General features: G+C 36.2%; 1 protein-coding gene across 4 annotated transcripts in view; it reads right to left on the bottom strand.

Moving 5' to 3' along the window:
- DACH2 (dachshund family transcription factor 2) overlaps positions 1–23,760 on the bottom strand; it is a 660,631-nt gene that overhangs the window by 303,332 nt on the left and 333,539 nt on the right. For all 4 annotated transcript variants that reach the window (XM_032258714.1, XM_032258711.1, XM_032258715.1 and 1 more), the window contains exon 3: positions 23,316–23,428. In XM_032258714.1, the coding sequence (XP_032114605.1) occupies positions 23,316–23,428 (113 nt within the window). The remainder of the gene's footprint in view (positions 1–23,315; positions 23,429–23,760) is intronic.

Raw genomic sequence — 23,760 nt, 5'->3', positions numbered from 1 at the left:
TCAAAAGAGACAAAGAAGGACATTACATAATGGTAAAAGGATCAATGCAACAAGAAGAGCTAATGATTCTAAATACATATGCACCAAATACAGGAGCACCCAGATACATAAGGCAAGTTCTTAATGACTTACAAAGAGACTTAGACTCCCACACAATAATAGTGGGAGACTTTAACACCCCATTGTCAATATTAGACAGATCAATGAGACAGAAAATTAACAAGAATATCCAGGACTTGAACTCAGAACTAGACCAAGCAAACCTAATAGACATTTACAGAACTCTCCACCCCAAATCCACAGAATATACATTCTTCTCAGCACCACATCACACCTACTCTAAAACTGACTATATAATTGGAAGTAAATCACTCCTCAGCAAATGCAAAAGAACGGAAATCATAACAAACAGTCTGTCAGAACACAGTGCAATCAAGTTAAGGCTCAGAATTCAAAAGCTAACTCAGAAGTGCACAGCTTCATAGAAACTGAAGATCTGGCTCTTCAATGTTGACTGGATAAACAATAAAATGAAGGCAGAAATGAAGATGTTCTTCGAAACCAACAGAAACAAAATCACAACATACCACAATCTCTGGGACACATTTAAAGCAGTCTCTAGAAGAAAATATATAGCAATAAACGCCCACATGAGAAGCAAGAAGAGATCTAAAATCTACACGCTATTGTCAAAATTGAAAGAGCTAGAGAAGCAAGATGAAAAAAACCGAAAACTTAGCAGAAGACAAGAAATAACTAAGATCAGAGCAGAACTGAAAGAGATACAGACACAAAACAAAACCCTTCAAAAAATCAATAAATCCAGAAGCTGGTTTTTCAAAAAGATCAACAAAATAGACCACTAGCCAGATTAATAAAAAAGAAAAGAGAGGATACTCAAATAGATGCAATAAAAAATGATAAAGGGGATATCATGACAGATTACGCAGAAATACAAACCATCATCAGATTTTTACAAACAACTCTATGCATATAAACTAATAAACCTGGAAGAAATTGATAAATTCCTGGACACTTGCATCCTCCCAAGCCTATACCAGGAAAAAGTTGAAACCCTGAATAGATCAATAACAAGGTATGAAGTTCAGGAAACAATTAAAAGACTACCACCCCAAAAAAGCCCAGGTCCAGATGAGTTCACAGCCGATTTCTACCAGACATACAAAGGGGAGCTGGTACCATTCCTTCTGAAACTCTTCCAAACAATACAAAAAGAGGGAAAGCTTCCCAAATCATTTTATGAGACCAACAACATCCTGATACCAAAACCGGGCAGAGGCTCAGCAAGAAAAGAAAACTTCAGGCCAATATCCATGATGAACATAGATGCAAAAATCTTCAATAAAATTCTGTTAAACCGATTGCATCAGCACATCAAAAAGCTTATCCACCATGATCAAGCAGGCTTCATCCCGGGGATGCAACCTGGTTCAACATGCACAAGTCTATAAATGTAATTCACCACATAAACAGAACCAAAGACAAAAACCACATGATTGTCTCAATTGATGCAGAGAAGCCCTTTGTCAAAACTAAACAGTCCTTTATGCTAAAACCCCTCAGTAAACTAGGTATTGACGGAATGTATCTAAAAATAATAAAAGCTATTTACAACAAACCAACAGCCAATATCATACTGAACGGGCAAAAACTGGAAGCATTCCCTTTGAAATCTTGCACTAGACAAGGATGCCCTCTCTCACCACTGCTATTCAATATAGTATTGGAAGTTCTAGCCAGAGCAATCAGGCAAGAAAAAGAAATAAAGGGCATTCAAATAGGAAAGGAGGAAGTCAAATTGTCTCTATTTGCAGACGACATGATTGTATATCTAATAAACCCCATCGTCTCAGCCCAAATTCTCCTGAAACTGGTAAGCAACTTCAACAAAGTCTCAGGATACAAAATCAATGTGCAGAAATCACAAGCATTCCTATACACCAATAGCAGACTTAAGGAGAGCCAAATCAAGAATGAACTGCCATTCACAATTGCTACAAAGAGAATAAAATACCTAGGAATACAACTAACAAGGAATGTAAAGGACCTCTTCAAGGAGAACTACAAGCCACTGCTCAACGAAATAAGAGAGGACACAAACAGATGGAGAAACATTCCATGTTCATGGTTAGGAAGAACCAATATAGTGAAAATGGCCATACTTCCCAAAGTAATTTACAGATTCAGTGCTATCCGCATCAAGCTACCAATGACCTTCTTCACAGAACTGCAAAAAAACCACCTTAAACTTCATATGGAACCAAAAGACAGACCGCATAGCCAAGTCAATTCTAAGCAAAAAGAACAAAGTGGGAGGCATCACACTACAGGACTTCAAACTATACTTCAAGGCTACAGTAAACAAAACAGCATGGTACTGGTACCAAAACAGAGATATAGACCAATGGAACAGAACAGAGGCCTCCAAGGCAACACAACACATCTACAATCATCTGATCTTTGACAAACATGACAAAAACAAGCAAGGGGGAAACGAGTCACTGTTTAATAAATGATGTTGGGAAAACAGGCTAGCCATGTGCAGAAAGCAGAAACTGGACCCCTTCCTGACACCTTACACTAAAATTAACTCCAGATGGATTAAAGACTTAAACATAAGACCCAACACCATAAAAACCCTAGAAGAAAATCTAGGCAAAGCCATTCAGGACATAGGCGTAGGCAAGGACTTCATGACCAAAGCACCAAAAGCATTGACCACAAAAGCCAAAATAGACAAATGGGACCTAAGCAAACTCCACAGCTTCTGCACAGCAAAAGAAACAATAATTAGAGTGAATCGGCAACCAACAGAATGGGAAAAAATTTTGCAATCTACCCATCTGACAAAGGGCTGATATCCAGAATCTACAAAGAACTAAAACAGATTTACAAGAAAAAAACAAACAAGCCCATTCACATATGAGTGAAGGATATGAACAGACACTTTACAAAAGAAGACATACAGGAGGCCAACAAACATATGAAAAAATGCTCATCATCACTGGTCATTAGAGAAATGCAAATCAAAAGTACATTGAGATACCATCTCACGCCAGTTAGAATGGTGATCATTAAAAAATCTGAAGACAACAGATGCTGGAGAAGATGTAGAGAAATAGGAACACTTTTACACTGTTGATGGAAGTGTAAATTAGTTCAACCATTGTGGAAGACAGTGTGGCGATTCCTCAAGGAACCTAGAAATAGAAATTACATTTGACACAGCAATCCCATTACTGAGTATATATCCAAAGGATTATAAATCATTCTACTCTAAGGACACATGCACACGAATGTTTATTGCGGCACTGTTTACAATAGCAAAGACCTGGAACCAACCCAAATGCCCATTGATGATAGACTGGACAGGGAAAATGTGGCACATATACACCATGGAATATTATGCAGCCATCAAAAACGATGACTTTGTGTCCTTTGTAGGGACATGGATCAACCTGGAAACCATCATTCTCAGCAAACTGACACAAGAACAGAAAATCAAACACCACATATTCTCACTCATAGGCAGGTGTTGAACAATGAGGACACATGGACACAGGAAGGGGAGCATCACACACTGGGGTCTGTCGGGGAGAAATAGGGGAGGGACAGCAGGGGGTGGGGAGTTGGGGAGAGATAGCATGGGGAGAAATGCCAGATTTAGGTGATTGGGATGAAGGCAGCAAACCACACTGCTATGTGTGTACCTACGCAACAATCTTGCATGTTCTTCCCATGTACCCCAAAACCTAAAATGCAATAAAAATAAAAAATAAATAAAAATAAATACATCTGGAGACAACAGATGCTGGAGAGGAGATGTAGAAATAGGAATGCTTTTACACTGTTGGTGGGGGTGTAAATTAGTTCAACCATTGTGGAAGACAGTGTGGCAATCCCTCAATGACCTAGAAATAGAAATACCATTTGACCCAGCAATCCCAGTAGAGTTATATACCCACATAATTAGAAATCATTCTATTATAAAGACACATGCACACGTATGTTCATTGCAGCACTGTTTACAAGAGCAAAGACTTGAAGCCAACCCAAATTCCCATCAATGATAAACTGGATAAAGAAAATGTGGCACATATACACCATGGAATACTATGAGGCCATAAAAAAGGATGAGTTCCTGTACTTTGCAGGGACATGGATGAAGCTGGAAACCATCATTCTTAGCAAACCGACACAAGAACAGGAAGCCAAACACTGTTTGTTCTCACTCATAAGAGAGTGTTGAACAATGAAAACACATGGATACAGGGAGGGGAACATCAAGCACTGAGGTCTGTTGCGGGGTGAGAGCTAGGGGAGGGATATCAGGGGTTGGAGAGATTGGGGAGTGATAACATTAGGAGAAATACCTAATGTAGGTGAAGAGGGGATGGAGGCAGCAAACCACCATGGCATGTGTATACCTATATAACAATCCTCCACGATCTGTACATGTACCCCAGAACTTAAAGTATACCTCTACTAATAATAAAAAGCATTCAGGTTGCTGTGTGGCTTCTTTTAACTGATTATAGTAAAATTTGAGAAGAAGGAAATGATTTAAAGATGGAATTTATAATTAAAAGAAAGTGGAATTTATGGATTGGAAGGTTTTTTTGTCAGTCTGGCCCTGTGTTTGAGAGTAACAGCATTTTCAGGTGAGGAAAGCAGGAGTGTGGCCCAGAAACTATATGAGAAGATTAGTATAAACAAAACAAAGTCAGAGGTTATTCATCAGGACAATGGGAAAATGACCCCAAAAGCACGTTAGAAATTACTGGTGTTGCCCCCTTCCTGTCAGATGCCCAGAGGAAGGAAATATGTCAAGAGAGACCTGGGGCATCCTTGGGATTTAGGGAATCCCTGCTTAGGGTCACCTCAAGTCTCTGCTAATCACAGTTTACTGCAACACTCTTAAGCCACGCAACCATAGCTCAAGTGGGTCCAAGGGTGGCTTGAGTCACCACTCTGTATAGTAAAAGCTATAAACATTCGCAGCCTACATATTGTGTCAATTCTGCAATCACACAGAATGCAAGGAATTTGGGACATAGCTTTTTCCACCCAGATTTCAAAGAATGTCTCTGATATCTTGGGAACTCAGGAAGAGACTTGTCACAGTGGTGGACCACCACAGAGAGCTTCCACTAAAGCAATGCTCAGCAGATCTGTGGGAGTGAGACCACCCACAACACCTAGAATTCTGAGCCAATACATTTCTGTTCATTATATAAACCAAAAGGTATCTGAGACAAGTCTAAATTTGTTTAGAGGTTTCTTTTTCCAAGATTAGGGACAATGACCTCTGCCACAGCCTCACGTGGTCCCGAGAACATGCACCCAAGGTGGTTTGGTTACAGCTTTGTTGTATGCATTTTAGGGAGACAGATGCTACAAGCGAAGACATAAATCAATACATATAAAGTATACATTGGTTTGGCTCAAAAAGGTAGAACATCTTGAAGTGGGAGAATTCCAGATCATAGGTGGATTCAAAGATTTTCTGATTGACAATTTGTTAAAAGAGTTGAGCTCCACCTGAAGAACTCTTCTAACCTCAGCTTGAGCTAAGGTAAAGGGAGTTGTAGAGGCCAAGGCTTTTGTCGTGTAGATGAAACCTCCAAGTAGCAGGCTCCAGAGAAAATAGACAGTGGATGTCCTCTTGTCAGACTCTCTTGAAAAGACATAGTAACGGAGGGAGATTCTTTACAGAGAACAAATTTCCCCCGTAAGAGACAGCTTTGCAGAGCCATTTCAAAATATGTCAAAGAAATATATTTTGAGATAAAATACTGTGATTCCCTTCAGGAAACATTACATGTCATGTGATACTATACCAGAGTCAGGTTGCACGTTGGTATCTTATTACTACAGTCTGTTTTGTCAGTCTTAAGATCTCTGTTTAATGTTAATGTGGGTTCATTGTGTCTAAACTGCAAACGGAAGAAAGTATAATGAAATGCATCCTGACCCCTGCTTCCCATCATGGCCTGAAATAGTTTTTCAGATTTCCTTGGGATACGCATGGCCAAGAGAGGAGTCTATTCAATTGGTTGGGGGGCTTAGAATTTTACTTTTGGTTTATGATTATATATTACTCAGTCTCAGGTATTCTGTTACAGCAGCACAAAGCATATTAAGACACTCTCCCAATCTGAAGGACCAGTTCTTTGAAGGCAATGATCGTATAATATACAATTTTAAATTCTCATTTTCAGGCACGTAACAGACAGTGACTAAATACTAAATGGATGAGTTGGATGAAGAAGACATTGCACAAATGAAATTATTACTTTCACCCCTATCTGCCTGAAAAACACAAAATTAAACAATGGTTTTCAAAGAGAGCTCTTCATAACTCTTAATTAAGAAACATCAATATATTGGCTGTCCCTTCTATCTCTTCATTGTGATCAGATAACTAGGTTACTTTGTTTTAAATTTAGTTGATGATCAATGCAAATTTGATAAGATAAATTAAAATTTAAAGCCTATTTTGAAAAATATAAATTTAATCTATTATGTAAATATTAAATTCCTTAAAAGTCCACTTAAAAGGCATAAATTGAAGTGAATAGCAAATGGGTCATAGGAGAAAACTAAGAGAATATACAATTCTAAAGTAAAAAGACATGCAATAATAAGGCCAAGAGCATACAAGCATGAAATCTATGAAGGAAAATAAAGAATTAAAAAAAAGAAAGCATTTTAGTGAAGTTATAGGGCTAAATGAGTGGCAATATTAGTTCACTCTAGGGAGGTTCAGCAATAGGAAGAAATGTATTTCTGAGTCTAGAAAGAAAGTCAAGTGTAGTCTAATGCATGATTTAGCTCAAGCCAAATATGGTCTGACAGTAGGGCTAAATTTCAACTGTTGAGTTTTCTGTGCATAGAGATTTTTTTTTGTTTAACTGATATTGTAGATATTAACAGAAGAAAATACATAATGACTCTCAAATAATTTGCCAATTTCTAAGTAATACAATTCAGAAAAAACTTTTCAGCTTTCTGTTCTGTGAACAGAAATAGTTCATACAAGCTACATTTCATTCTGTCTAGACAAATACAAATGGCCAATTAACTTCTTCCTTCCCTTCCTGTAACTCCACACAACTGTCACCATACTGTGACAAAGCTTGAACTTGGGGCACTTTACCTCCCACCATCTTTGATTTTGATTTGCTTTATAGCTGCTCTCCCTAACTTCGTCATGGAATACTGCAAAGACAAGTGACCAAAGTTTCAAATTAATAAATTAAAATAGAATGTAATCGAGCTATAGGAAATTTGCTAGTAAATTAATAAATATTCCAGAGCACTTTCAGCAGTCTCAAGTTATCAGTCCAGCTTTCTGGGTAGCAGAGTATGTGCAGTAACTAATAGGAGTCTAAGAAGGTTAGCAATGCCTTTTTCAGATAAACAAATTAAAGGATACGTCTTCATAGAAATTCTTATTTTTGCATACATTTGACAAGCCACAAATATCACATGAGATATCACAGGTTTTATATGGCCTCCTTGAATCTGCCATTCTGGATTTTAAAAAAAATTGCACAGAAGTAGTGGCACCAAAGACATTGTAAAAGTAGAAAATGTAACTAGTGGTTGATAATCACTGGTTAAATTATTTTGCGGAAAGAACTTGGTACTCCTAATAAATTGGGGAAAATGGTCTCACTATTCAAGTATTTTACTTTTGCTTTAAAGAGAACAAAAATGATTATATGTAATTAATACTCTGCTATACTAACTCAGAAGCTCTTATGTCAAAAGATAATATGATTTGATAATAAGCTTTTGCTTACCTTTATAAATAGTCCAAACCAGAGAAAAGAACATACAAAAAGCCATGGAAGTGTGAAACAGCATGAGATATCTGAAGAACAGAGAGAAGTCTATTGAGGTTATAGAGCACATGGTATTTAAAGAAGTTGTGGGAGAGGATAACAGAAAGTTACAATAAATATCAGAAAAACGCTTTCTCTGTGTTAAGTAGTTTTAACTTTACTTTCAATGAAAAGTCATAGAAGAGTTTCACGCAAAGGACAGATAATTAATAAAAAATAAATATAAAATAATCTGGGGAGTCAGAGACCAGGCTTGGCAACACAGTGAGTCTAAACCTCTACAAATCAACACAAAAAAATTTATCCATGCATGATGTCACATTCCAGTAGTCCTAGCTAATTTAGTGGCTTAGTTAGGAGGATCACTTGATTCTAGGAGTTCAAGGCTGCAATGAGCTATGACTGTGCCACTGCCTTGTAGCCTGGACAACAGAGTGAGACTGTCTCGATAAATAAATAAGTAAATAAACAAATAAATAAGATAATGTAAGTTATCACAATATTGTCCCTTCCTAGTCAAATGAACAAAAGTAAAAGGTAAGCAAATTATGGTTCACATTAGCCTTTCCATAGAAACAAACAAAAACAGAGAACTTTATTTTACTTATTTATTTTAAACATTGTTATTTCTTTTAAACAATGCTATGCATTTCTAAAACAACGTTTTAGAAATGAACAATGTGTGGTTCTATCTCAAATAGGATACTCAAGAAGGATATTTGGGAAATTGAGATGATAAACTTCAACAGACGTCATCTTCAGCAAGAAATGAGCTTATTATGAATATACCTAAGGTTACATAAATCACTCTCTATAAATTTATTCTCTCAATAAGTATCTCTAACATAACTTGAACTAGAGTATTAGTTTGTTTTCACACTACTATAAAGAACTACTTGAGACTGGGTAATTTTGAAGAAAGGAGCTTTAATTAACTCACAGCTCTGCATGGGTGAGGAGGCCTCAAGAAACACAATCATGGGAAAAAGTGAAGGAGAATGAAGGCACATATTACATGGTGGCAGAGAGAGAGAGAGAGCAAGAGAGAGAGACAGAGAAAGGGAGAGAGAACAGCAAGGAAGAAATATGCCCCCATGATTCTCACCAGGTCCCTTCTCTTACACATGGGGATTACAATTCCAGATGACACTTTGCTGGGAACACAGAGCCAAAGCATATCATTGGACCCCTGGCCCCTCTCAAATCTCATTTCCTTTTCACATTGCAAAACCAATCATGCCTTCCCAACAGTCCCCCAAAGTCTTAACTCATTCCAACATTAACTCTAAAGGCCAAATCCAAAGCCTCATCTGAGACAAGGCAAGTCCTTTTCACCTATAAGACTGTAAAATCAAAACAAGTTAGCTACTTCCAAGATACGATGGGGTACAGGCATGGGTTAAATGTTCCCACTCCAGATGGGAGAAATTGCCTGAAACAATCTCTTCAGGAAACTTACAATCATGGCAGAAGGCAAAGGAGAAGCAAGACACATCTTACATGGCAACAGGAAAGAGAGAGAGAGAGAAAGGAAGTGCCATGCTGTAAAACCATCAGGTCTCATGAAAATTCAAGGGAGAAATCTATCCCAGGATCCAGTCATCTCCTACCAGGCTCCTCCTTCAACACATGAGGATTACAGTTTGAGATGAGATCTGGGAGGGGACACAGAGCCAAACCATATCAACTATGATCGAGACAAACTTTTAAAACAGAAAATCTACATTTCCCTCTTCCTTTCGGCCTATAAAAATTTTCAAGTCTTACTCCAATTTCCTCCTATGATCTTTGAGATATTATTTCATATTTTGTAAATTAGTACATAGGTCTTTAATCACTCAGTACATGCCATGAATGGGCTAATATGCTTCATATGCAAGCTTCTCTATGCCCTTGTTCACTTTAGTTATCTTTCACAAAACAGTCAATAGATATTTGTGTCCTAAAACGATCTCAGTAGATAAATAAATAAATAAAGGCCGCAGGTCTGTGTTCTTTCACTGTATAGTAGTTCATATTTTCCAACGTTTTATAGAAAGAGATTATGTAAAGAATGCACTATTTTTTGTCTGATTTCTTTCACTTAGCATAATTTTATTGAGATTCCAAATCGTTGCATATATCAATAGTTCATTCATTTTTATTGCTTAGCAGTAAGTATTCCATGGTATGAATATATCACAATTTGTTTATACATTTCACTCTTTCAGACACTGGGGTTATTTCCCAGTTTTTAGCTATTGTGAATGACACTGCTTTAAGACTTCATGTACATATTTTGTGTGGATATATGTTTTGATTTACCTTGATTAAAAATAGAAATGGAATTGCTGGGTTGTATGGTGAGTGTATGTTTATGTGTATAGCAAGCTTTAAAACTGTTTTCCAAAGGCGTGTCATTTTGCCTTCCCATCAGCTGTGTGTGGTTGTTCATATCATTGCCAACACTTACCGTAACCAGTCTTCAAAATATATTTTCAGCAATATGTCCCACCTGAATTCAAACATTTCACCAACATACTGTCTTCTGTCTCGAAGTGCATTTTTGAAGTAAAGTAAGTCATACTTTGTTTGATCATGACTTAGTATAAATTTGTGTCTATTTCTGCTTAAATACAGGTTTATAGTCTAAGAGGAATAGAAACTGAGGACCAGAGTGAAGGGCATATTATTTGGGGAGGATCAGTAGTTTGGCTTTTTACATAACCATGGACCTTGACATTTTGAAGAGGAACTAAAGGAGCAGGAGAGAGGAGCATAGAAAAAGTGGAAAGGTGACCTAAACCAAGTCTTACTACTTTTCAGTTTTGCCTAGAGTCAGTCTAATGTAGAAAACAAATATTTGCAAACTAAAAGTTTGAATCATACTATTTATGACTTTGTTATTTTCACACAGTTGGCTTTTTGATATGGATCACACTTAAAGCTAAAAAAGATACCCTTTGGAAGGAAAAAGCAATTTCCTGCAAGGCTAAAGAAGAAAATGAATGTGTAACTAAAAACTACCATTTTGAGAACTCTCAAGAATTTCTCCTACATTGAACATAAACTGAAAATTGTTCAAAACATGAGCTACAGTGTATAAACTGCAACAAGGGGAGCAAAGAAATCACAGAAAACATTTTCACCACTACAACCACAGTAATCAATCCCTGTTCCCCAGCCTTTGGTTGATTAAAATGGCAGATTACTTTATTGTCTATCAATTTTTAAAATGTGAGTTCTTGGTGCCAAGGGTACATTTTGTTACTTAGTTTTGGTCACAATATGTAGGTGATGCTTGTAGATGCTAAATTTTATTAGTCTTTAATTCTTTAATAGGAAATGATAGACATTGTATTTTGCTCTGCAGAATCCCTTGGATGATTGATAAAGTGTACGTTGCTTAAGAAGTATACATTCTAAAATAATGTGTTTATCTTTTGATAAACTGCATGTGTTGGTATAATGGGTTATTTTAGTACAACCATCCACTCTAGCCAATAAAATAAAGTAATGACAAGGCAGCTTATCATTTGTCAGTCATATTATACAATGCAAAGCTTTATTATGCTATGTAAATGTTCTCTTTCTGCCTTGGAAAACAAAAGCATGCCAGAAAAAAGAGCAGACACTAAAAGAGTAACACAAGTAGTAGGTGAAAAGTTATGTATTTTATTTCGTGTAATTTGTGTATTATGGGGAAAATGTGGTTGAAGGATGGGCCCTAGAGATGGAAATGTCTTTTTATAATCCAATAGACTTGGCTTGTGACTATGTAATTTTTGTAAGAGATCTCTCATTTGGGGATGGTTTGAGGATGGACCAGATGGAAAGCAGGGCACTGTGGGATACATCATTTATCACAATGACAGTGTGTAGGCATCAGTGATCCTCTCAACACAGGGGGAAGCTAAAACTGCAAATGTAGAGCAGCATTACAGTCAGAGTAGTGGAGTTTGGCAACACTTCCATTTCTCATTAACTTAATCATATTAATTCATTAGCCATATATATCAAAGTAATTCACTCAGGAATTGTCACAAGAAATAATTTATAACTGTTCCCTTTCTCTATACAAAAAGTAAGTTGTAGTCATTCAGAAGATTGTGCATACTGCTTAGAAGGAAAAATTATAGCCACAACTAATAATAACAATAATTGTCAACTGTTTTTCTACTAGCTGTTCCACACTGTAAACTACCATAAGAATTAGCAAAAAAAAAAAAAGAAGTGAAGTGTTTTATTTTATTGAAGTTTTATGATCAACAGCAGACAAATAGATGGATTATTCCAGGGATTTCCTATTTCTGAAACACCAAACATCTGATCTCTTACCTTTAACTTAATTGGTTCTAATATGATCCTGAAGTTTCAGAGCTTCGATTTTTAATACCCAGGGTTTTTGTTTGTTTGTTTTTGTCAGAAATAGTTCAGCATATTTGGGAAAGTATGGTGTTTATGATAAGATTTAAAAAACCTAGCCTTTTAAATTCTGGCTGTAATCTATATTGTCTCTGAGATTTAGGGTAAGTCACTGAGCTTCTTGTAAACTCATTTGTTAATCAGGAACCCTAATAATGCTAACCTCACAAGACTGCTGAGAGGATCAAATGAGAAAGAATTGAAAATATATCTTTATAAAATAGAGCTACATGCATATACATATACACACATTAAAGATGTGGGGATGTTTTGTAAAGCACTATAGAGATTATTATCACATGTCATCATCATCATTACCAACATCATCACCATCACCATCACCAATATCTTACAGATTGGCTTAAATTTCTCCTCTCCACCTACAGAAATAAGCAATGGGTTCTGCCCTATGAGCCAGCCATGCAGGACAAATATTGGCAGGAGCCTAAAAAACTGAGGGGAGACATTTTTAAGTTAAAATAAATGTGCTACATATAGAAAAAAGAGCACTGACAGACATAATTATACAAAAATTTGTGTTTGGGAAACCCAGGTTCAGCTAATATAATAAAGTTCTAATTATTAAGCTGATGTATTTAAGCTTTTCTTTAGTAAAGAATCTGCAAATGCATGTCAGTCTAAACTCTCCATTAGAAATATTAGTAATTCAAAATCTAGCTCTTATTAGGCCAATGGTTCTTCGTGAGCACACAAAAAATAAAGAAAATGCAATGACATTAAAAAACACCATATACTGTTTATATGATATGAAGCGTACTTTACAATATTGCCCTTAAGAAACCCAAAGCTAGTCTTAGGAAAAGATACGTTTTTAGATACGGTAAAACAGCTTAACTGCTTTCACTCCTCTCATCCTAGGAGCAATCCGGACTCCAACTATGCCCCCTGTCAGCAGGAAGCAGTTACAGCAGTCATCAGCTTTTTCCCGTCTCCTTAGCTCAGAACTCAGATAGAGGTGTGCTGAAACTGAAAGATGGAGATTTAAACCGCTGAAACTGAAAGAGGGAAATTGAAATTGCCTTCGCAAAATTATGACAGTAAAAAAAAATCTGATGTAGTTGACTCCATCTTGCTTCTAACCTCCAAGATGTCCTTGGTCATTCCTGGGCACAGGTTAAACTAAATTTGGGAGGAATTTATAGTTTAACTTTGAAGTAAGGATGATATTAGTCCCTCCCCAAAACTAGTCCCCTCCCTGTTCTGGGGATGAAACAGCCTTTGTAAAACTAATGTAAGGCAACAAGATTGGGATTATTGGAGAGGCTTGATAAAATATAGGTGTCGTTATTCTTTTTTTTTTTTTTTTTTTTTTGTACTTTAAGTTCTGAGGTACATGTGCAGATCTTGCAGGATTGTTGCATACTCTGAATAAACTAGGTATCTATGGAATGTATCTCAAAATAATGAAAGCTATTTATGACAAACCCACAGCCAATATCATACTGAATGGTAAAAAAACTGGAAGCATTCCCTTTGAAAACTGGCACTAGACAAGGATGCCCTCTCTCACCACTCCTATTCAATATAGTACTGGAAGTTCTAGCCAGAGCAATCAGGCAAGAAAAAGAAATAAAGAATATTCAATTTGGAAAAGAGGAAGTCAAATTGTCTCTATTTGCAGATGACATGATTGTCTATTTAGAAGACCACATCGTCTCAGCACAAAATCTCCTTAAGATGATAAGCAACTTCAACAAAGTCTCAGGATACAAAATCAATATGCAGAAATCACAAGCATTCCTATACACCAATAACAGACAAACAGAGAGCCAAACCATGAGCAAACTCCCATTCACATTTGCTACAAAGAGAAAAAAGTACCTAGGAGTACAACTAACAAAGGATGTGAAGGACCTCTTCAAGGAGAACTACAAACCACTGCTCAAGGAAATAAGACAGGAAACAAACAGATGGAAAAACATTCCTCTCCTGGTTAGGAAGAATCAATATTGTGAAAATGGCCATACTTCCCAGAGTAATTTATAGATTCAATGCTACCCCCATCAAGCTACCATTGATCTTCTTCACAGAACTGGAAAAAACCACTTTAAACTTCATATGGAACCAAAAGAGAGCCCACATAGCCAAGTCAATCCTAAGCAAAAAGAAAAATGTCAGAGGCATCACGTTACCTGACTTCAAACTATACTACAAGGTGTAGTTTTTCTAACCCAATACTGCTCAGAAGACGTATGGCCTGAAGTCATAAGATTTGTGACTTCCCCAATTGTTCCTATAAATAACATCACTGTAGTAGAATCTAAGGTTGGTTTTCTGAGATTTTTTTTCAGCCTGATTCCAACCAGATCCGTGACGCAGAATTCAACTTGTCCTGTCATCCTATCCAGAGGCAGGCTTAGCACATAAGAACCATTTTCCACACCCCTATGATTTTATTCCTCAACCAATCAGCAGCATCCATTCTTTAGTCCCCTGCCCACCATATTGTCCAAAAAACCCCTAACCTACAAGCCTCTAGTGACTGATCTGAGTAATAACTTCATCTACTGTGTGGCTGTCCTTGTGTCAAACTCTTTTTCACTGCAAAAAAAAAAAAAAAAAAGGAAAAATATATTTGTTTTAAGAAAACCATAAAAAAGGTTAATATGTTTTCTAGAATAAAGGCTTGATCTTTTTTTTTTCCACTGAGAATGTCCTAGGACATCTCTTTATGACCACTTCTTAGCATACAAACTAAATGAGTGAAAATTCGAAATGCATCATTAAAAGAGAGAGACACTTATTTCAATTATGCAATGAAGCTAATTGGCCTTATATCATACTATGAGATTGAATTCACACTGCCAACACTAGGTATAATTCTACTTCTGGCTTTGTTAATCCTGAGTTGAGTGTTGTAGGTACTATTGCTGAACTGAATCTTCATGGGCTCAGTTACCCAAAGACTTGAATGGCATCTGACAGTCTTAAAAAATTTTTCGCCATGATATAGCTAGAATAAACAAACCAGCTTAAGAATCTTTTAAGGAATGAACACTACAGAAATTTCTTCTGAGGCACTTTATTACTTCCTTGTAAGCTGTCACTTTAAATCTCTCTCAGGCCAGATTTCACATCTGTCTATTAGAAATGCTTCATAAGCTGAGGAAAGGGAAGCCATCATCTTTTGGGAAATTCAAAGGCACAAACAACAAATCCATCCAGTCAGTGTGGTCCAGGGATATTAGCACTCCTGCAGAGATACAGAGAAGGATGTATGTAATATTCCCTCTTCTTTTCTCCCTGTGTATCCCAAAAGATTTTACAGAAAATATTAGAAAAATAGGATACTTATATAAGAATGGGCTATCAAAGAACTGAGCTATTGATTATATAAATAGAGATAGAAATATATAAGATGAGAATATCAGTAGTTCAAATATATAAAGGCAACATGCAGTCTAATGTCATCATTTTGGGACAGCTAGGGAAAGGTTAGGTGAAATTTGGGAAAACTCTAACTCACAGAACAAATTTTATTTTAGTGTTATAATGTATTCTTATATTGTTTGGTTCAGAGCAGATGTTCAATAAATAAATGTTAAATGAAAGAATGAATGCATGTACTGCTCTAAATCTATTTCAATACTATATGTGTCTATAGTTATATAGATATAATATCTAAATGCATATCTGACAATATTATCAAGAATAGATCCTAAGGGCCTACCTTAGTGAATAAAGATTAATTGGTATTAATTAGTATGTTGATTATTTGTATAACAGATCTTATTAAAGTGATTTCAGGCACCTAAATAACCCCAAAATATTTTAACAATACTACATTCGTGCACAGATTCATACACACATATATTTATTGTTCATACATCTAATTTGCTAAATAAGATATTTTTACTAATACCAGAGACTTTGGCATATACAGTGGCTGAATTATCACAAAGTTTGAACTCGTGGAGTTTAAATATATCAGGTTTCCTTATGTCAGAAAAATATAACCAAGAAGAAAATAAATGTCTGAAATTAAAACAAAAAATACAAGTTACAGAAAAAAATAAAATCAGATAAAAATAGACTATTTTATCTTTATAGTATGCAAATAAAGCAATATGGCACACCTAATATTATACTGCATCCTTGCTGATTTACATGTCAAGCTATATAAATTGAAAAACTATTCTGAAATAAATCTAAGAATGATGAGAATGATGCCTGAAGCAATTCTAACCCTTTTCACCGGCAGTTTTTACATGCAACTGCTTGAAGTTGAAAGACCAACAATTTTACTTTTCCTCCACACATTTGAATGTAGGTAAGTAAGATATTGTTGGGCATACAAAATAAATTTATATAAGCTAAAGAAAGGAACTTCTACAGAGCTCTGCAGATTCCTCCACCTTCCCTTGATTAATTTTTTTAACTGTCTTCACCTTTAACAAATGTGCTCATGCCTTTCCTCACTCAATATCTCGTCTAGCTTTATAATCCTGTCCTAAGCACAAGCAAGGAACTAAAAACTGAGGATTTTTGTCTCAATGGCTCACTTGGTGGTAAAGTCAAGTTGCCAGAAGTAAAGCAAAGCTTCAATCCAAGGAGTGTGACAGTATGAGTAACTTGAAAAACATATTTCAGAATGTCATCCATGAACACTTCCTCAAACTTGCTAGAGAGGTCAACGGTCAAATTCAGGAAATACAGAGAACTACTGCAAGATTCTATACAAGATCATCCCCAAGGCATATAATCATCAGATTTTCCAAGGTCAAAATGAAAGTAAGAATGGTAAAGTTAGCTAGAAAGAAAGAGCAGGTCACCTACAAAGGTAACCCTATCAGCCTAACAGCGGACCTTTTAGCTGGAACCCCTTAAGCCAGAAGAAATTGGGAGACTACATTCTACATTCTTCAAGAAAAACATTTTTAAACAATAATTCCATATTCAGCCAAACATAGCTTCCTAAATAAAGGAGAAATAAGATCCTTTTCAGATTAGAAAATGTTGAAGGAATTCCTCACCACTAGAGCTGTCTTACAAAAGATCTTGAAAGGAGCACTAAGCAAAGAGAGGGAAGACCACTGCCAGCTAATACAAAAACACACTTAAACACACAGACCAGTGTCACCCTAAAGCAACCACACAAACAAGTCTACATAATAACAAGCTAATAGCACAATGACAGGATCAAATCCACACATATCAATACTAACCTTAAATGTAAATGGGCTGAATGCCCCACTTAAAAGACTTGTAGTGGCAAGCTAAATAAAAGCCAAGACCTAAAGGCATGCTGTCGTCAAGATACCCATCTCACAATTAATGACACGCTAAGCTCAAAATAAAGGGATGGAGAAAAACCTACCAAGCAAGTGGAAAACAGAAAAAATCAGGAGTTGCAATCTTAATTTCAGACAAAACAGATTTCCAACCAATAAATATTTTTTTTAAAAGTGCATTACATAATGGTAAAGTGCTCAATTCAACAAGAAGACGTGACTATACTAAACACGTATGCATTCAACACAGGAGCATCCAGATTCATAAAACAAGTTCTTAGAGACCTACAAAGAGACATAGATTCCCACACAATAGTAGTGGGAGACTTCAATCCTCCATTGAAGTATTAGGCAAATCACCGAGGCAGAAAATGAACAAAGATATTTAAGACCTTATTTCAACATTGGACCAAATGGGTCTGATAGACCTTTACATAACTCTCCACCCAAAAAAAACAGAATATACATTCTTCTCACTACAGAAAGAAATCAAAAAGTCCTTTGAAAACGAAGAGAACAAAGAGAACAAAGACACAACATACCAGAGATTCTGGGACACAGCTAAGGCAGTGCTAAGAGGAAACTTCATACCACTAAACATAAACATAAAAAAAGTTAGAGAGATCTCAAATTAATTACCTAACTTCACAACTGATATCATTAGAGATGCAGTAACAAATCAAGCCCAAGGCTAGCAGAAAATAGGAAATAACAAAAAATGAGAGCTGAACTGAAGGTAATGGAGAAACAACAACAAAAAAATACTTTTAAAAGATAAACAAATCCAGGAGGTTTTTTTTTAATAATTAATAAAACATATAGTCCACTAGCTAGACCAATAAGGAAAAAAGAGAGAAGATCCATATAAATGCAATTAGAAGTCATGATGGGAATTTTACTACTGACACCACAGAAATAGAAACACCCATCAGAAACTACTACAAACATCTCTACACACACAAAATTTAAAAACCAACAAGAGATGGATAAATTCCTGGACATATATATGCTCTCAAGACTGAGCCAGGAAGAAATTGGTTCTGTGAACAGACGAATAACATGCTTCAAAATTGAATCTGTAATAAATAACCTCCCAACCAAAACAAACCTGGGACCTGTTGGATCCATAGCTGAATTTTACCAGATGTATAAAGAAGAGCTGGTGTCATTCCTACTGAAACTATTCCAGAAAATTAAAGAGGAGGGAATCCTCCCTAACTCATTCTATGAGCCATCATCATCTTGATACTAAAGCCTAGAACAGACAAAACAAAAAAAGAAAACATTAAGGGCCAATACCCTTCATGAACATCAGTGCAAAATTTCAGAACAAAACACTTGCAAATTGAATTCAGCAAGATCAAGTAAGCTTCATCCTGGGGATGTAAGGTTGGTTCAACATATTCAAATCAACAGATATGATTCATCACATAAACAGAACTAAAGACAAAAACCACTTGGTTATTTTAATGGATGCAGAACAGGTTTTTGATAAACTTGAACACACCTTCATGTTAAAAACTTTCAATAAACTAGGCATTAAAGGAACATACCTTAAAATAATAGGAGCCATCTATGATAAACCCACAGCCAACATTATACTGAATGGGCAAAGGCTGAAAGCATTCCTCTTGAAAACTGGAACAAGATAAAGATGGCCTTTCTGAACACTTCTATTCAGCATATTATTGGAAGCCTGGCCAGAGCAATGGGTCAAGTAAAAGAAATAAAGGGCGTCCCAGTAGGAAGAAAAACAGTCAACATATCTCTGTTTGCAGGGGACATGATTCTGTATCTAAAAAACCCTATAGTCCCAGCTGATAAACGACTTCAGAAAAGTTGCAGGATACAAAACTAATATACAGAACTCACAAGCATTCCTATACACCAATAACAGCCAAACTGAGAGCCAAATCAGAAAGGCAATCCCATTCACAATTGTCACAAAAATAATAAAACACCTAGGAATACATCTAAGCAGGGAGGTGAAAAATCTCTCTGATGAGAATTACAAAACACTACTCAAAGAAATCAAAAAAGATATAAGCAAACCGAAAAACATCCCATGCTCATAGATAGGAAGAAGCAATAACATTAAAATGGTCATGCTGCCCAAAGCAATTTACAGATTTAATGCTATTCCTATCAAACTACTTTTTCACAGAACTAGAAAAACCTATTTTAAAATTTATATAGAATCAAAAAAGAGCCAGAACAGCCAAGGAAATCCTAAGCTAAAAGAAGAAAGCTGGAAGCACCATGTTACCCAACTTCAAATCACACTACATCACTACAGTGATCAAAACAGCATTGTATTCATACAAAATCAGGCATTCAGACCAGTGGAACACAATGAAGCACCCAGAAATAACGCTATGACCATCTGATCTTCAACAAAGCAGACAAAGACAAGCAACAGGGGAAAGATTCTCTAGTCAATCAATGGTACTGAGATAACTGGCTAGCCATATGCAGAAGACTGAAACTGGACCCTTTACGTATAACATATACAAAAGTCAACTCAAGATGGATTAAAGATTTAAATGTAAAACCCCAAATTATAAAAACCCTGGAAGACAACTCAAGCAATACTATTCTAGACACAAGAATGGGCAAAGGTTTGATGACAAAGACACCAAAAGCAATCACAACCAAAGCAAAAATTGACAAGTGGGATCTAATTAAACCTAAAGGCTTCTGCAGAGCAAAAGAAACTATCAACAGAGTAAACAGACAACCTACAAAATGGAAGAAAATATTTGCAAACTATGCATCTGACAAAGGTCTAGTATCCAGCATCTGTAAGAAACTTAAACAAATTAACAGAGAAAAACAAACAACCCCATTAAAAAGTGGGCAAAGGACATAAACAGACACTTTTCAAATGGAGATATACATGCAGCCAACAAGCATATGAAGAAAAGCTAAATATCACTGATCATTACATTTTATGGTATTATTAGATTTTGTGATCATTAGATTTGTGGTAAATCAAAACCACGATGAAATACTATCTCTCACCAATCAGAATGGCTATTACTAAAAAGTCAAAAAGTAACATGCTGATGAATTTGCAGAGAAAAGGGAACACTTATACACTGTTTGTGGGAGTGTCAATTAGTTCAACCATTGTCAAAAGCAGTATGGCAATTCCTCAGTTAAAAGCAGAACTACCGCCCAACAATTCTATTATTGGGTATATACCCTGAGGAAGAATATTATTCTATGATAAAGAAACATGCACATAAATGTTCATTGCAGAGCTATTAATGATAGCAAAGACACAGAATCAACCTAACCACCCACCAATGACAGATTGGATGAAGAAAATATGGTACATATATACCATGGACTACTATGCAGCCATAAAAAAGAACGAGATCATGTATTTTGTAGGAACATGGATGGAGCTGAAGACTATTATCCTTAACAAACTAATGCAGGAATAGAAAACCAAATACCGCATATTATCACTTATAAGTGGGAGCTAAAAAATAATAACTTACAAACACAAGGAAAGAAACAACAGATACTAGGATCTACTTGAGAAGGGGCAGGAGGAAGAGGAGCAGAAAAGATTGCTGTTGGGTACTGAGTCTAATACCTGGATGATGAAAAAATATGTATGACAAAAATAAATAAAATTTAAAAAAGAAACTCAGCTCACTTGCTTTGTGATCTTAGGTAAATAATTTAAACTCACTGAGCTACAGATTGTTTACTTTAAAAATGAAGACATTGTCCATAAGGCTGCTATGAAGATTAAATGAAGTGTATATAAGACACTTAGCACCGATGGCTAGTACATAAAAGATACTTAATATATATTGGAGCTTTTCCTCAACAAAGAACCTACAAATGTTTACTCAAAATGATTTGGCTTCAAGGCACTTTTAAAATCCTTTTCTTCTTTCATCTGTACATTCCCACAAAACCAGGACACAAATTTTATTATTTACATGGTACTCCTTTTAGGTTCTAGGAATGTATTTCAGGAGGCAAGAAATAGATGATCATTTACAGAATACCAAGATATATTTCCAATGTTGTTATCCCTTCTATCTTCATTATATGTGCAGGGCTACTCTCATATCATAATTTGTTTATAAATATTTAAAGTAAAAAATTCATTAACTTCCCCCTCAAAGCCTGAGTGCCTTCTCAAGTTTTCTGAGTTAATTATACCATCATCCAGCCTATCACCCAAGCTAGACATGAATCATCCTAGACTACCATCTTACCCTCTACATTTAATCAATTACCTAGTGTGATTAACTCTAATTACTGAAGCACTCAGAACCTTTTCTCCAATCGGCTGAATTTGCCTTCAGGCCTCAGTATATCTCCTTTGAACTGCAGCAACTGACATTCCTTCATTTCATTACCTTCCGCTATCTACCCTCCAGGAAATTTTTTTCAGAACATTTACTCAGTTCCTTAGCAGAGGCTCCTTTCACCTATAGACATTTCTTCAAAAACAAAACAAAATCATATGTGATGGACAACATATAAAATTCTAACTGAGGTAGAAGTGTGGAGCATGGAAGTACTTCCTCACTTCCATGTCAGCCAGTAAGGGGAGTCCTGAAAGACACTTTGGAAACCCGTGGCCTACAAGGAAAAACTTCAACTGCTTAACATGGTAAATCAAAAACTGGTTTCACAAGCTGGCTTTTCCCTCCCTTTCTATTCCAACCACATCGCCTATAAGCCTTCTACCTTAAATCTCTCCTCTTCTACCTGTACTCTTCTATCTGCCTGGAATGCTCTTCCTCTGATTCTCCGACTGTCCAATGCTCAGCCTACAAAATACAGCTTCAAAGTTTCCATCTAATTGAGCATTACCCAACTTACCCAATTGATATAGCTGCTTCCACTTATGGGATATCATAGCACCTTTTATGTACTTGTATTGTGGCCTCTATCACACTTCAATGCAATTACTAGTTTACGTTCTGTTCTCCCCAGTTATAGTGTGGCAAGGACCACTACTCATATATTTTTACAATGCTTAGGAATGAGTGTCCAGAACACAACAGATGCTTTATTAGTGTTCATATCATTACATATAAAGATTTCATTGTCATTAAATTCACTTTCTATGACATAATAGCTTTAATGATTTTTAAAGATTCAATTACAGAAACATTGAACTTATTTTTAAGTGTTTTTGTATATGCTTAGCTACTTTTTTTAGGGACTCAACAAAGTTCAGTGCTAATTTATGACACTGGAATTTTACCAGTTTTTCACAGTGCTCAATTCAAAGCACTATGACATAATCCAGGACAATGACCACCTGCACCTTCTTTTTTAATCCTAAGGCTCCTAAACCAAGGATGCATTGTAGGTTTACTTTTTAACCTAGAGTTAACTTGGACAACATAAATGGATGCCCAGAACCCCTGGAAACTAAAAGAACATTACTGAGACCTAAGTCTAAGTATGCAGGAGTGCTGCACCCTATGGGAGGGAGACTTTGAGATGATGCTGTTTGAGCCAGTGCCTCCATTCCTGCCCCCAGCACACAAACATATACAGACATACAAACAATAAGGCCTTGAAAGGGATTTTCTGCAAGAGTATGACAATTTTTTAAATCACCTCCATTTGATTTGTCGCTCAAGTAACAAAACTTGTTTTCATGAACACTCAAAAAATTCAATAATGTAACCTCTAATAGAGCTTGAAAAGCTCTGAAGGACAAGCTACTTAGATCAATATTGGTTTATTTCAAATGCTTGGCAGTACCAAGAGACATGGCTGATCATCAGACGGATTTTATTACCTGTCGGAGTGATAAGTCCTGGCGATAAGAGGCCTGGGACTGCATGGGGCAGAAGGCGGGCATTTTCCTGCAACACTCCCAAAGAACGCTTAGGGGGCCTGCCAGGTCTTGAACTGTTGAAAAACAGACAAATATAGACAAGGTTAAAAATGTACTCTTTCTGAGAATACCATCACTTGCAACATTTACTTTTTAAATCTTATTTAATTGCCAAAAGTGGTAGAATTTTCCATTAAAGACTATTTTTGTGGATTACTAAGAGACTAATTCTTTCCTTTCCTCTCAATTTCCCAACAGAGTTATGGCAAACATTAGCCCCATAAGGGATCAGTTTTAGTTTAGATTCCATTTACAGGCCAGCACTTTGCAATGCAGCTCACCTGTTGTGTCAGAAATCCTGTTACCACTGCTTTTAAAGCTACACTTGATCTGAAGTATTAATAAG

This window comes from Sapajus apella, unplaced genomic scaffold (genome assembly GCF_009761245.1).
Source record: "Sapajus apella isolate SASKATOON/1434 unplaced genomic scaffold, GSC_monkey_1.0 scaffold104, whole genome shotgun sequence".
In the NCBI taxonomy this organism is placed as follows: domain Eukaryota; kingdom Metazoa; phylum Chordata; class Mammalia; order Primates; family Cebidae; genus Sapajus; species Sapajus apella.
Note: the sequence above shows the minus strand (reverse complement) of the source record. Positions and strands in the feature narration are given on the sequence as shown.